The 16,098-nt window shown below is 42.1% G+C and overlaps 1 protein-coding gene across 1 annotated transcript in view; it reads left to right on the top strand.

Annotated features, from left to right (window-relative positions):
- LOC306745299 (CUB and sushi domain-containing protein 3-like) overlaps window positions 1-16,098 on the top strand; it is a gene marked incomplete at both ends in the record, with an annotated part of 218,685 nt that overhangs the window by 47,665 nt on the left and 154,922 nt on the right. Inside the window, one exon of the mRNA XM_079228051.1 lies at window positions 9,987-10,221. Within this exon, the coding sequence (XP_079084177.1) occupies window positions 9,987-10,221 (235 nt within the window). The remainder of the gene's footprint in view (window positions 1-9,986; window positions 10,222-16,098) is intronic.

Below are 16,098 nucleotides of genomic sequence, written 5' to 3'. Positions count from 1 at the left end.
GAGGGAACACTGATCTCAACGTGTTGCAGCTCGTAGCCAACAGGTGCTAACAGCGCTAACTAAGTGCTAACTATGTGCAAACTACGGCGACAGTGCTGACGGAGCTAAAATGAGCTGCGTTCCAAATTGCATACGGTTTCTTTTTTGCTTTTAGTAGATCCTGCAGCTGCCCTTACAAAGTACACACCGGTGCACGCAGTGTGCATTACATTGGGATATTCTTCCTCGTAACATGGCAGCTTGAACTATGACCCTGTCACGTATCTGCTGCACAAAGGATTGTGGGTCAGAATAGCATGGCGGCTTGCATGCACTAACATGCACTCTAGCACACGCTAGGTAAACAAAGCAAGGAGAAGCTCCGGTAACGACAAACGTGGAGCGGGAGCGACTTCATTCTCTGCTCGGGTTCACAGACATTACTCCTCTTTACATGGCAAACAGTTGTTTGCTGCTCAATAATGCTTGTAATGTTAAATACAGCTCCTTAAACACAACAGCGCTGTGAAGGTGAAGATATCTTTATTGCAGTTTTGTGCCTATTAGTTGTTCTTTATGCTTTTTTCATGCTGCATGACTTATTTCCAAGAAACTAATGAGCAATATATGGCAAACACAATATTTACAGTGGAGCTTTTGCATGATTCATTGCGGAGAAACTTACAGATCTGATGATTAAATATACTAATTGATTAGTTGACACAATTAAATGCGTGTTAGTGGACCCTGAGTCAAGGACAGCCTCCCTTTACTCCAAGTCTCACCTTTACGCAGGGAATCCTTGACAGTTATGTTTGTTATTTTTAGAGACAGCCTCCACTTAACACAGTATACTGCAAGGAAAATGAAGTGGCATTAGGCAGAAGCTCTTAGGGAGAATGATTGATTGAAAGCCATTCCCGTATCCTGATCACTTCCTTTCACTCTATCACAATAGACTGCTCTTGCGTTCTCTTTTTGCTGTATACTGAAATAGCCTTCTTCAAATACAATCAAAAATCAAACATCGGTCTCTGTGTATTTTCAATTGCCTCTTTTTTTAAGCAGAAATCTCTTTTGTTGAGATGAAAAGCAGGAAGTAACTCAATCTCCTAATATAATAAATGCAATACATTTTGATGTTGCGGCCGCTTTAGCATTACATGTCATCCTTCATACACTGATGGGAGGAGCTAGCATGCGAGTGGACTACCAGGTCTAAGATGTGCAATGTCATCCCAACAGAGGAGAGAGGACACTGAACGAGTCACATTTCAGAAGCCAACGAAATCACAAAGCCAGCAGAGCGACTCATTCTGCCGTGAGAGGCACAGCAAAGAGAAGATGCTCAGTATAAGATTGAGAAACGGAGTTTGGAGGGAACAAAAAGATGGAGGGTTCCTTTCCATTTAAGGACGTGTTCGCCCCGACTGACAGGCCAGAAACATCCCTCCTTTACAGGCCTGCTTTCTCTCTCTCTCTCTCTCTCTTTTTGTTCTGTCTTTCTATCTCTGTCTCTCTCTCTTTTTGTTCTGTCTTTCTATCTCTCTCTCTCTCTCTCTCTCTCTCTCTCTTTTTGTTCTGTCTTTCTATCTCTCTCTCTCTCTCTCTCTCTCTTTTTGTTCTGTCTTTCTATCTCTGTCTCTCTCTCTCTCTCTCTTTTTGTTCTGTCTTTCTATCTCTGTCTCTCTCTCTCTTTTTGTTCTGTCTTTCTATCTCTGTCTCTCTCTCTCTTTTTGTTCTGTCTTTCTATCTCTGTCTCTCTCTCTTTTTGTTCTGTCTTTCTATCTCTCTCTCTCTCTCTCTCTCTCTCTCTTTTTGTTCTGTCTTTCTATCTCTGTCTCTCTCTCTCTCTTTTTGTTCTGTCTTTCTATCTCTCTCTCTCTCTCTCTCTCTCTCTTTTTGTTCTGTCTTTCTATCTCTCTCTCTCTCTCTTTTTGTTCTGTCTTTCTATCTCTGTCTCTCTCTCTTTTTGTTCTGTCTTTCTATCTCTCTCTCTCTCTCTCTCTCTCTCTCTCTCTCTCTCTTTTTGTTCTGTCTTTCTATCTCTGTCTCTCTCTCTCTCTTCCGCGTTCTCTGTCTTTCTATCTCTCTCTCGCTCTCTTTTTTCTGTCTTTCTCTCTCTCTCTCTCTCTTTCTCGCTCTGTCTTTCTATCTCTCTCTCGCTCTCTTTTTTCTGTCTTTCTATCTCTCTTTCTCGTTCTGTCTTTCTATCTCTGTCTCTCTCTTTCTTTCTCGTTCTCTATCTTTCTCTCTCTCTATTTCTCGTTCTCTGTCTTTCTATCTCTGTCTGGCTCTCTCTTTTTCGTTCTGTCTTTCTCTCTCTCTCTCTTTCTGTCTTTCTCTCTCTCTCTCTCTCGCTCTCTCTTTTTCTGTCTTTCTATCTCTATCTCTCTTTCTCGTTCTGTCTTTCTATCTCTGTCTCTCTCTTTCTTTCTCGTTCTCTGTCTTTCTATCTCTGTCTGGCTCTCTCTTTTTCGTTCTGTCTTTCTCTCTTTCTCTCTCTCTCTATCTCTGTCTTCCTCTCTCTCTTTTTCTGTCTTTCTATCTCTCTCTCTCTTTCTCGCTCTGTCTTTCTATCTCTCTCTCGCTCTCTTTTTTCTGTCTTTCTATCTCTCTCTCGTTCTGTCTTTCTCTCGCTCTCTCTCTCTCTCTCTCTTTTTCTGTCTTTCTATCTCTATCTCTCTTTCTCGTTCTGTCTTTCTATCTCTGTCTCTCTCTTTCTTTCTCGTTCTCTATCTTTCTCTCTCTCTCTCTTTCTGTCTTTCTCTCTCTTTCTATTTCTCGTTCTCTGTCTTTCTATCTCTGTCTTTCTCTCTCTTTTTCATTCTGTCTTTCTCTCTCTTTTTCTGTCTTTCTATCTCTTTCTGTCTTTCTCTCTTTCTCTCTCTCTCTCTATCTCTGTCTTCCTCTCTCTCTTTTTCTGTCTTTCTATCTCTCTCTCTATCTCTGTCTTTCTCTCTCTCTCGTTCTCTGTCTTTCTATCTCTGTCTCGCTCTCTCTGTCACTTGCACACACACACACACACACACACACACACACACACACACACACACACACACACACACACACACACACACACACACACACACACACACACACACACATATGCCTAGATCCAGCCCGGCTCCTGTATGTGGGCAGATGGTCCTTTGATCTTATTTCCTCAGAGATCCTGCCCTTTCTGCTCATCACCAATTGTTTCACACTAAACACACAGCAGCACAAAATCTCTCCCAAATCCACCGCCGCCCCCCAACACCTCGGCCTCTCCACCAGTCACCTCCTTTTGTCACCACCTCTCTTCTCTTTCATCTTCCTCCCAGGCCTCTTCCTCGTCCTCATCCAACTTCCTCAGTCCTCTGTGGTTGTGTGTGTGTGTCTGACAGGAAGACGGGAGGAAGAGAGGACGGAAAATTCACAATAAAAACACTGTTTAAAACAGGATAATGAAGCCATAGAACCCACATTACCAAACTGTGGAATAATCAGATATAAGTCTATTTTTTTGTCAATTCTCATTTAATTAAAAGTGGTTACTGCAGTTTTTAACCTGGAGGCACAACATGTAAATCAGTATGGACAAAGTGATGGTCTCCTTATGAAACAACCCACACATAACCATCATGCTTATTCATCTCAAAGCATAATTGATGGCTTGGCAGGGTTATAGGAATCCCATAACAATGCACTTTAGTTACCGTGAAGCCACCGTAACGCCAGGTGTTATCCCCTTGAGATTAACCATAAATGTGTGTTTATCCTTTGCGTGTGTCACTTTAAACTGCGACAACAGAGCTTGAAAGATTGACGGTAAAACAGAGAGATGGATGGAGGGGGAAAAAACAACAGACCGCATCAACTCCAAGCAGAAAGGCTGTGAGATGGAGAATTAATGGCTAGTCTAATCGTGAGCTGCTACTGCGCCTCCCAAGAGCCCATTTTGGTTCCTTCCATCTAATTTGTCTCTGGACGCTCATTAAGCCGGGCAGCGAGACAGCAGAGGGGACGTGGTGGTAACATGAGAATATGGTCCATTGATACGCTGTCATTCTTGCTGCCAGCCGCTGTCCAACCGAATAAGACAACTAGGCCACAGGAAAACCTTGCTCCTTGACAATATTGCCATATCTTGGTAATGCAACTGGACTAAAGCGCAATTCTCTCTGCGACGCCTTTCCAACTCTCTGCTACTCGTAATGTTTTCAGTCCCAGTGAGTGCTAAATTGTCCTCCACAGTCAGAGCCGATATGGAAACGGCTCGATATCCAAGCTGCTGCCAGAAGTCCTTCCATTCATTTCAAAAGGCTGATAACAAGCAACCATTGTAAGAATATGAGGTGATCCTCATATTCGATATTCATTGATTTATTCCGGCTAATGATATGATGTGAATGTATCATTATTTTCAGCCGACAAAAATGACCAATTTCCTCACCCTTATGTAACTGTGGTGCCATTTTGCTCTTCTCTTATTATTCAATCTAATTTTCATTATGTACTGAAAATGACTTGCTGCAAAATGGATGATGCAATAGAAAACTGCATCTCTGCAATCAATTTATATCTCTTGACTACTCAATATTTAACATGACCGCTGAGCAGACGAGTGACTTACTGTAGACATAGCCACTGCCTTTGCATTAACACAGGCATTATTACAAAGGAAAAACCTAAGGTAGTGTCAAATTATACATGAGCTCCATTCCTTCTTTCCTTGGGGGTGAATATATTAGAAAGACAAGTGTTGTATATCTGATCAAAGTCAAGCGGAGAGAGGCTTAATCCCTCCTCAAGTAGCATTAGATTGCTGATGCTGAGGATGTAAATGAGCTCAGCTAAAGCAGTCCTAATCCTCGCCACCATCTTCTTTTTTTCATTTTGTACACTGCCACCGTTTTTAAAAGGGACGGATCCTCCTTCGTCTTCCAGAGCACGCTCTAATGATTTGCTAGGGAACACATTGCCCAGCATGCATCTCTTTTAAGTCACTAAACCTCGTTGGCACTCGCTGGTACCTCAAATGCTGCCATGGATTCCAATGAAACGCTGCATGTGAATATGTATAGAAACTGTAAGGCAGTACAGTTGAAGCCATTTAAAATGCTCAAGCTGTAAAGAGATGTATTTTATTTTTTTGTTGAGTCCCAGACAGCAGCTTGCTGGTTCATGAATTACAGTAACATGCATGGATGTGTCCCAAAGAAACCCGTTGCAGCTCCCTAAATTTTCCGTGCAATTAAATTATTATTAGTTATAGGATCAGTTATTAAGCGTAGGTGTGGAAATCCATCCCATAACGCTTGAGGAAGCCCTGTGCTGAAATATTGGTGCTCAATCCATTGCACACAAACGAGAGAATGACTTGCAGCTTTTTAGGTTCGACTAAAACGTGCACGCTCACATGCACTATAACAATGTGCGACAGGCGTGTACAAGAAGAGTGATTCTCTGCTCAAGTGGACTCCTTACTCCTTTATATCTTTACATGGAAAATAGTTTTTTGCTGCGATATTAAAGTTCAGAATGTTAAACGCTCCTTTTAAACCACACGGTCCCCGTAAAAGGGGCTCAAGTTTAACTCCATGTGTTCATAAAAATGTCCATTTTATGAATCCATAACGAATATAATGATTTATACGAGCTCCAAACACACAACTCAACACCAAAGCTCCCCAAAAAACTAATATATATAGCTGAAAATGTACAAAACTGTCCAGAAATTAGGAAAATGTATGTCACGTTGGCAGATGTCATTTACGTTAGCTTCATGCTACAAGCTAAATCCGGACATCTCCGTAAACCTCACAACCTATGGATTCAGACTTTGTCGTCCAATCTTTCGAGCTTTCTTTTCCCAGCGAATGTACAGAAAACTTTACTTCACTTTACTTCACTTTATGAAGATTATCTCGAGCTCCAAAGGCGCCATTTTGACTCCAAAATAAAGAATAACTTCCGGGGCATCAAACGGAGGTAAAAACGTGAGGTTTCGAGTTACCGTGCCCTCTTGGGGTCGGTTTCAGTGTCGGCCAATCGGAACCTATGTGTCACAAGAAGATTTTCTGTGACTAAAAGGGCCGTCAATCTAATTGGGAATGTTCTTAGATTAAAATCGGACTTGTGAAGGCGAAGATAGGACGATTTCTTGTTTTTCCCACAATTTTTTCTGTGTTCTATCATCAACAACTTTTAACCAGTAACACATATACTGTGTTATTGTTATTATAGCACCAGAATTATTCAAATAGCCCTCGTGGTTGAGGAGAGAAACCAGTTTTAGTATGGGTAAGAAAACCTAGGGCTGGGGTTTAGGAGGTAGTTGCTCTCAGACGGTGGGCAGTTACCAGTGCCATGTGTATTATTTTCAGGCTGCACATAACACCACCTTTTTCTACCTGTCAGTCACACTTTTGCACCCGGCTTTTTCTGTCGCCACCTGGGTTGAATGATGTTCAAAGACGATCAGAGAGCAAGTCTGTTATCATGGAAACCACTTCAGAGAAAACTATATAAGGAGCTATTTCTTTTTTCTTTTTTATTCGTTCCAGAATCCTATTTTGGGGTAAAAAGATCTGAGGAACAAAGAAGCGCTTTCATTTTTGTTTACGGTTTTGAGAAAGCCTTTTTATTGTCTCTTTTTTTTCCTCCTCCTATGATGTCAGTGGTATAATTTGCCACAGTGGCAACGTTTTGGGTTTCTGTGCCTTCCAGTCAGAGCGAGAACCCAGACGGCGCTGGATGGCGGCCTGCGGTTTCTGCTCGCTGTCTAATTTACAACCAACAGTATCGAGTCTCACCGCTGTGTGTTAATGTTTGATCGATTTTATATATCAAGCTTCATTGTACAATACCCCGCGGCCCCACCGATGCTCTGCAGATTCTAGGATAATTGTGCTAGTTTTTTTTCGCTGCCACATTTAACAATATATATATATATATATATATATATATATATATATATATGTATACACAGTACATTGCACATGCAAATCAGTTATAGCTTCCAACGCATCCTGAGCACTGAAGGGCAGTTTGAAGTAAGACTTTTGGATGGACACTGTTTTTATTTTTTAAATTTTTCAATTCTTTTCTCCTGACTATTACAAATTTAATTGACCGATAGATTCAGTAAAATGTTGAAAAATGTGATTATAATATAAAAATGTTGAGATTTTAATTGAACTTTTTGGCTTATGCCAAATTTACCAGCGAACTGATTCTGCCCCAACATTAAAATAAACCTAAAACTTCAGAATCATACTAAAGTCATTGCAAGGCAGCTATTAAAAAGAATACTTGTGTTTTCATCAATTTAGAATGAACTTTGTATTTCTACATGACCTCCTAGCTTCAATTCCTAACCACTTTTCCTTGACCTGTGGAAAAGGAAAGAGAGTAAGGAGAATTCAAGAGGAGTTAGGAAAAGACAACTCTGTCTCTCTGTTCATGCTGAATTACATATGTTCTTTAACAATATGCCTCTTCGTGTGTTGACTTGATAGTGTTTTAAAATGTGAAATGTGACAAAGTAGTTGATTTGGAAAAATTATAATCAGAAACATGACTCAGACAAAAAGGGGCCGGCATTGCTGCACTCAATGCCGCTTTTCAGTTTACAGCAGTTTGCTCACTTTACAGCAGTTTGATCACTTTACAGCAGTTTGCTCACTTTACAACAGTTTGATCACTTTACAACAGTTTGCTCACTTTACAACAGTTTGCTCACTTTCCAACAGTTTGATCACTTTACAGCAGTTTGATCACTATACAACAGTTTGATTACTTTACAACAGTTTGCTCACTTTACAACAGTTTGATCACTTTACAGCAGTTTGCTCACTTTACAGCAGTTTGCTCACTATACAACAGTTTGATCACTTTACAGCAGTTTGATCACTTTACAGCAGTTTGCTCACTTTACAGCAGTTTGCTCACTTTACAGCAGTTTGCTCACTTTACAACAGTTTGATCACTTTACAGCAGTTTGCTCACTTTACAACAGTTTGATCACTTTACAGCAGTTTGCTCACTTTACAGCAGTTTGCTCACTTTACAGCAGTTTGATCACTTTACAACAGTTTGATCACTTTTCAGCAGTTTGATCACTTTACAGCAGTTCACAGCAATATAAAGTTCGTAGTTTGCCAGCAGGTTTAACAGATCATTGAAAGTATTTCCAAGTTATTGTCGGTCATGATCGTTTGTTCTCGTGAACGACCGAAGGGTGCGTCACTTTAAATGTTGCCGCCGCAAGGAATTGTGGGTCGGCATTATCTCCTTTCCTTTCGTAAAGGCAGGTGCAGTGTTTCCTATGCTAAAGGAGCTACGTAAGGAAGCATTGAAGCTCCTTTCCTTCGCATTTAGAGAAGGAAAAAAAAATCCCTCTCCCACTTCTTATCTTCTCTCTCTCTCTCTCTCTCTCTCTCTCTCTCCCTCTCCACTTGTCTATTTCTTCTATCTCCACTGCGACACTCACCTCCCTCTCATTATCTAACACTTCTCCACCACTTCGTTCTCGCTCTCTTTGCCTTGACGGCGACATCCCCCCCTCCGTCTGTCAGGTTAAAAAGTGATACGGCTCCTTTGGTCAGACTCGCAGCGATTTAATATCCATTTAATTTCAGGCCATAGCCAATTACTCTACAAATGTGCCGGGCACTCTCTGGGATGTCATCTCATGTGCACTGAGGGGATAAACAATTTGTCACTCAGGATAAGTGTTGATGGTGGAGATGACGACAAATCATGTCTCCGCATGCTTTTGTTAAAGATATTTAACACACGGATGCCTGCCCTTGGTGTAGCCTGCAAATGTGTGTGTGTGTGTGTGTGTGTGTGTGTGTGTGTGTGTGTGTGTGTCAATGCCATCCCAGCCCTCCCTATGAAGACTTTGATCAGTTGCTATGCTACAGCTAATGTGTCAAAGGACATGGATCAAGTTAACTAGCAGCTCCTGCTCTCCCGTCTTTTCCCCATTTTTTATTTATTTTAAATCTTCTTTTGAATTCATACACCCGCTTCCTTGTTCCTTGACCAATTGTGTAATGCAGCATACAGGAATGTTCCAAGTCTGGCAGCTCTGACAGCCCTGAGTGGAGCGCTGAGCCATCAAAGGTTTCAGCTGGCACAGCTGAGTGTCACATATTAGTCTTAAATGATGTGAAAACTGTGAAAGCCCTGCCATCATTAGAATTCTTTGGGGAGAAAAAACGGATACAGAGGTGGAGGCGAGGGGTGGTGAGTAATAGTAGAAAGATCTGAGAGGGCTCGGAGGAGAGGAATGGAGTGAGTGAGAGAGAGAGAGAGAGAGGGGGGGAGATGGAGAGATGTAAGAAAGGGTGGGGGAGCGAAGGGACGAAAAGAGAGCAAGCCCCTTTTATGGTCGGGCGCATTAACATTCAACGGGCGTGCCATGCTTCCCACATTGGAGAAAAAAATATACAATTTCACAGCATTATAAGCCCTATTTATCACCATTTGTTTGTTTCCTGAAACATGAGTGGGCTCGGAGGACACAGTGATGAATTACTGACTCTCGGACGGAGGGAGGAGACAAGATCGGAGGAAAGAGAGAAGAAAGTGCAAAAGAGATATTTAGCACTCTTCCCTCCCTCGCCCTCCTCCTCCTCCTCCTCCTCCTCCCACAAACTGCACTGAAGGAAACGGACAGAATTAGCACACAATTAATTGATAAATACTTCTGCCCATGCTTCTTGCCACCCTTTTCATGTTGTTGGCGGTCCCATAATTGTGCTGGATTTAGCAGTAGATAGTGGACTAGACAACCTGTGTGAAAAACAAATAAAATGAGTGTCTAAACGGCTCGAACATTAGCTTCATCGTTGGTCTTCCTCTGGTTTGCATTTATCGGAGGAGACAGGTACAGATGTTTTATGCCTGAAGCCACTTTCCCCCCCATGTTGACCTTTGAGTAATACCTCTGAAATAACCCAGAGACCATGTGTCTGTCCTCTCCCCTTGCTTCCCTCTGTGGTGACTGACAGCGGAGGACACGTGCGGTGGCACCTTGAGGGGCTCCAGCGGGCTCATCTCCAGCTTCGATATCCCGAGCGGTGAGCCTGCCGGTGGCGGGGCTGCAGGCCTGGGCAGCAGCGGCGAGTGTAAGTGGACCATCCTGGCAGATCCGGGGGACACCATCTCACTCGTATTCACCGAATTTCAAATGGAGGAGAAGTCGGATTATCTGGAAGTAGAGGGATCAGAACCGACAACCATCTGGTGAGTTGAGCTGTGAGGAGGGAGTGAGAGTGTGTCGTGTTTGTTTCACCAGATGTGCATGGCCGTGTGTGTGTGTGTGTGTGTGTGTTGGAGGATGAATGTGTTTCATGGCTTTGATAAGGTGTTAACAGAAAGGTGTAATGAGGTTGAAGTGAAGACAGAGTGCTGTTGGCTCATGTTCTGGTTGGAGAGAGATAACGTGCACTGAATCCTGTCAAGAAAATCATTTTCAGTGCTGAAGTAAATGATGGCCTACATTCTGTTAGAGAACAGAGCTGCCAAAGCCAAATGTAGGCCAGAAAGTAAGTTTAGAAATCCACATATACACACACTTTTATCACAATTTGTTGAAGGTTTTGATTGACAAGTCAGTAAATAGTCCAGTGTTTTTTATTTGTGTCACACACAATGTTTCACTGGGCTTTGCAGGCCCACAGCCAGGCGCTGACTGGCCATCGGACTCCGAACGGCTGATACAAACCGGACTTTTATTTTTCAACGTCTGACGTCGGTAGTTACTCGGCCTCGGCAGACGGCACGGAGCTCAGACTCGGCCAATCTAACGCTCTCAGTATTGAGGTGGGGGGGGGGATATGATTTTGATTGATCCCTTTTATTGCAATCTAATTGGCACAGTGGTTTCATTGTGAATGTGACGGACCGTGACTCACCTCGGCTTTTGTTTTGATTCAGTGCAGCGGTGATGTGTTTACACGAGCTGCGAGACATGCACCCCAAAAGTGATTTGAAGGTCTTCAGCATCATCAGATTCTCTTTTATACCACAAGAACTGTATTAGCGTTAAAAAATTTGACTTGCGCCCCGGGGCGCCTGCATTAAAGGCCTCTCCATCTCAAAGTCTCCGGCTGAATTCCAGTCCCAATTTGTCCTCGCCAGCAGCCGAACTTCAAAAACTCTGCATATATGGAAGAATTCCCTTGAAAACATAAAGCGTATAGAAAAAAAAGGAGGGAGGGAAGAGGGGAAGAGCTGTAGGTTTGGAAAAAGGCAATTGCGTAAGCGAACAGAACAGTGTGTTCTCAAGTTAATGTAATAAACTACAACGATTGGATTATGATTCAATAACGTCACATTCAGTTTGATCACATCATTTATTTACCTATCTGAAGTCATTTGTGTGCGGCATAAGAGACTGGACGACTGTGTATTTAATCCTAGCAAAAAGAAAAGGTTTCACATGCAGAGAATAAACACGTTCTGAGTCGAGACTGACAGCTTCGGTATCGGCTTGCCTCCGTTCTTGGGATAACGAGGAGGCCGGCCTTGTGATCTCGAAGCAGAACAAAGTGTATGGTGGAGCGTGACCATATCATATTTTATAAGAGAAGCACTTTAAAACCCGCCGCATGCGTTGGGGACTTAAGGGAAAAAGCCAACTGGCATGCAAATGTACCTTTTTTAATGAATTTTCCCAGACAGTTGTGTGCAGGAAAACGTTTTAAGTACGCCTCGTGGTGCTGATTGAATTCAATCAATTCACAGGATTCCATTTTAATAATTCAAATTAAAGTGCACTTGAAATCTTCGGCGGAGTTTTGTTTAAAGCGCTGCCCTCGGACACTTTGGTTTATGGCTTTCTTGCATAGGCTTAATGTGGAAGTCATTCCCAGCGGAAACCAGGAAATATGAAATGGGTTTGACCCCCAACCTTGAGGCTGAGGTCATCTATCTCTTCGCACGTCCCGGGTGAATGGGAGCGTTTGCCAGGTTTATGTGATCCTGCCGGGCATTAATTATAATTGGCTGAAAGAAGCTCTAATCAATCACGGAGCTACAAGCTTTGTTGTCCCTGAGAGTTGTCATCCCGAGTCGGAGGGGGAGAGAGAGGCAGACACTGTGTCAGTGAGAGACAGAGGGAGTCAAGAGGAGAGGTGCTCCGAGTGTGGTGAGGACTGCTAAGTATTGCATGTTGACGGAGCTTAAGAGAGGTTGACAGGAAGCTGATATGGAATGACACTGATGTGTTTTGACACGCATCAAGAAGCTCTTCTCTTAGGTATAAAAGCTCTTAGTTTTGCAGAAAAGGCTTTGTGTTGTCTTGTGTCTCCTGCTTTTTAGGATAAAAAAACACAGAAATGGCCACAAGTGGTACATTTTTTGCATTTAATTACTATGTATTCGTATTGATATAAAGGATGCAAACAACATCTCACGTTCTCATTAAACCTAGACACGAAAAACAAGGTGTACTGGGTAAAAAATGCAGTGTTTAATTTGAGTTTTTATTAGTAGCAATGCTTTGTTTACATTAGAAGGTTTCTTAAACAACAACTGAATTACAAATAAAGTGCATGAATGTATTCCATTAAACCAAAATAAATCAAAACAAGGAAATGTAATCCAAGCACAAATGTGGAGTTTTAACAAATATGTTACACCTCTATGTCTTATACCTCTCTATTACCTTCATACAAAGGCCCCAGCAATTGGAAAGATGTTGGGTAATCCACACTGTTCCAGTTACCCTGTCTGCTATCGGGCGATTCTTTAATGGAGTCGTAACCCCGATGAGTAAACTGACGTCTCCAGCTAAGTTTTTGTTTGCAGCCCCGTGTGCCTGAGGAGAGGATGAAGAGACTCACACTGTGTGTTCAGGCAGGCAAAGCAGTTCAACAAGCGGCGCCTTTTATATGCGGGAGTTGTTACTTATGTGTGTGGCGACTGGTCACCACGCATCACTTGAATGCCTTGAAACTCCCAAGATGATGTTATTGCACGCCACCAAATGTCAGAGGCTGTCAGGCTGAGTTCTCCTTTTAAACTCTACAATTCTAGCGGGACTCGGCGAGCTGGAGTGCAGAGAGATAGCTTCAACTCGGCCAGGTAAACAAACAGGAATTCAGAGCGAGCAATTCTCCCACGTCCATAAAATTCATTGCTCTCGCAGCCGCTCTCTTTCAGTGTCTCCGACTGCGTTACAAGGCCGCCGGACAGCTAAACTTCCAAGCATCCTAACATATACAGCGGCTGCAGGCAGAGACAAGCAAACTGTCGATGCACCCTTGAGCTTTAGCGCCGCTTAACGATGATTGACAGCCGGAAACCTCAAAGTCAGCCAGATTGAACATCTTCTCTTCACCTTTTTCAGGCTACTTCAGTACTGGAGGATAAGAAAGAGCAAAAATAATCGGTTAATAATTAACAAACACATAAATTCAACAAATACAGAGTGTAATTACTGAAAATATTTGAATATTTATTTAATTCTGGCATATGTAATGGTGTTTATGCAATGGAAAAATGTTGTACTGCCCAATTTTGCAAGGCAATTTCCTCCAAAAGTAGATGATAGATTATGACCAACATTAAAAAAAACTATTCCTGACAGTTGAAAGTACACAAAATGCAAGACTATGAGGTCATAAATATGTTTTGCAGACATCTCTTGTCAGCTTTGTTCAAAAAAACCTCTATCAGATCTCTGCAAATGAGTTCATTGATCCCATTGTCGTCGCACTGGGAAGCTTGATATGAGGCTGTGCATCAATCACGGGGAAAATAGACCAAAATAAGATCTGGGTCTCCTTTTGACAAAAGCCAACATTGGAGTTTGGCTCAACCAAATAGTTCTTTGTTCTTCTTCTGACCTTTTTTTGTAGGTTACACGTCACTCATTGTTTAAAATACGGCCACAGAACATACAAACCTGAAAGCTTTTGCTGGTGTGAGAGATGCAATTTCATCAGAAATGTTTCTCTCTCTATGCATATCCTTATCCTCTACCTTCCTAGCTTCCAGTTTCCTTGCAGATGTGATTGATTGCGTCCTGCATGTTGTAAACCTACCAAGAAAAAGCCGAGACTTTAGAATAGATTTCTATTTCGCCGGTGCAATCTGGCAATATTTGTTTGGGTGACCGAATACGAACTGCCCCATTCCAGCGGAGCGGCTAAACGGCGTCGGAGGAAGAATACAATATTCAAAGCGGGTTGAGAGCAAGAAGTGCCCTGCAGCTAAATGACTAACTTTTGGTTAAATTACCATGTGTATTAGATTCAATTTCTTCTTCCTGGGATTTATTATTGATCTTCCCAGGCAAAAATATATCTCATTAAAGTGTCTCCAAAAGCTACTGCGGTCTGACTGGCGAGAATGTTTAATTGAAGGAATTTGAATTGACAATTGACCCAAGCAACGCATGCAAGGAGCCACTGGGTATATGGGGACCAAGCCGGTCCCCATATACCCAGTGGCTCCTTGCATTGAGCTCAATCTACTGGCAGATGGACACCACACTGTATAAGTATGAGGATATAGAGAGACACAGCTTCTTCCTTATCAGAAAAGAATATATATATATATATATATATATATATATATATATATATATATATATATATATATATATATATATATATATATTTGATAGAATATGGGTGGGAGGAAAAGATCACCTGGCTCTATTTTTCTTTGACAAATTTGAATTGATGGCTCATTATCCGGGTTGAGCCTCTCTGGGAAACCAAGTAGAGACTCCAGAGATGTCGACTCTTCGCTCTGCCCTCAAGGCCACATTTTGGCCACAGCACCTGCACACTGGGACTCGTTACGTTGGTATTTTGATGAGATTGCCGCGCTCCCTTTAACCCCTCGTCCTCTCCAATCAGTAGGGGGCCGTCTTATGAGAACTCTCTAATGTCAGAATCTACCATTTATTCCTCGAGACGCCCCAAATCAATATGAAGCATGCCGAAGTTGGGAAGGAACCCAGCACTAGAAGTAACGTCTGTAAAGGTGCCATGTGTATCTATGCAGGAACGTTGGTTTTTAATACCGTGGAAGCTATACAACCCTACACTGAATATGCACTGAGGGAGTTGCAATAAGAAAACAGAAGACGACACTCGCTTGTTCTTATCTGTGTTAAGGAGACGAGGCAGCTCACTCTCCACAAGTATATTTTGCATAACCTTTTGACTGCGGTTAAAAACGTGATCACAGTCTCATAGTCGTCAAAGAAAGCAAAAGATCATTTTAGCTTGCGAGACATCAGTTTCTGTTTAAAGTCTTCGTCTCTGACTGCAATGATATCACAATACTTTCCACATTGTATGTTATTTTCGGGCATGCAGATTATTATTGTATAAATTAAGAGAGCGGTACACATTGGAGTAAGTCCTGTGTGAGGTGTCGTTAAGCTTTTGTTTACTGTTAATGGAAGATCATGTTTCACTTCCTGCGCCGTACTTTGCCGTGGCGATAACCGTATATTCACCTCTGCTGGTCAGAAAGTTGTGACATCACTCCTGTTCTGCCTGAAGCATCCACGCAACTTCTGGATGGGTAACGCTTTATTGTCGCTATTCATTTTCTTTGAGACTTCTCGCAGGAATCTCGTGATAATTTGCAGCTTCCACTGCAGAAAACGCAGAGGCAGATTCCTCTAAATATTCCAGCAATACTGTTTTTCATCCTGCCCGTACATCTGTGTCATTAGTGTTTCATCAATGAAAGTAAAGATCAACTTTTGTGTGAAAATCAATTCCCTTTTAACTCCTCACCGGGGGCTGCCATCATCTCCCTTTTGTGGTGGATCATTTGGATTAAAAATATAAAAATCATATTTAGTTTGTCGATTTAATTAACAATAAAGCATTAAACAGCCTTAAATCTGTCAAACAGAAGTAGTACAATTAAAACGCAAACGGCATGAACCAGTGGTGTAATCACAACGAGGATAAATTAAACGTCAAGTAGACTTGGAAATGCATTTTTCGATATCTGCAATGGCCACTAAGGGGAAAAGTCTCCCCTTTGTTTCCCCTCATCACTCTCTTTCTCACTGCCACATTCATTTCTCTCTTCATTTTTTCTCTGGTGGCTCTGCAGTGAATGCAAAAGACATGACATCGGAAA

This window comes from Taurulus bubalis (genome assembly GCF_910589615.1).
Source record: "Taurulus bubalis genome assembly, chromosome: 12".
In the NCBI taxonomy this organism is placed as follows: Eukaryota; Metazoa; Chordata; class Actinopteri; order Perciformes; family Cottidae; genus Taurulus; species Taurulus bubalis.
This window is presented reverse-complemented; position numbering and strand designations above follow the sequence as displayed.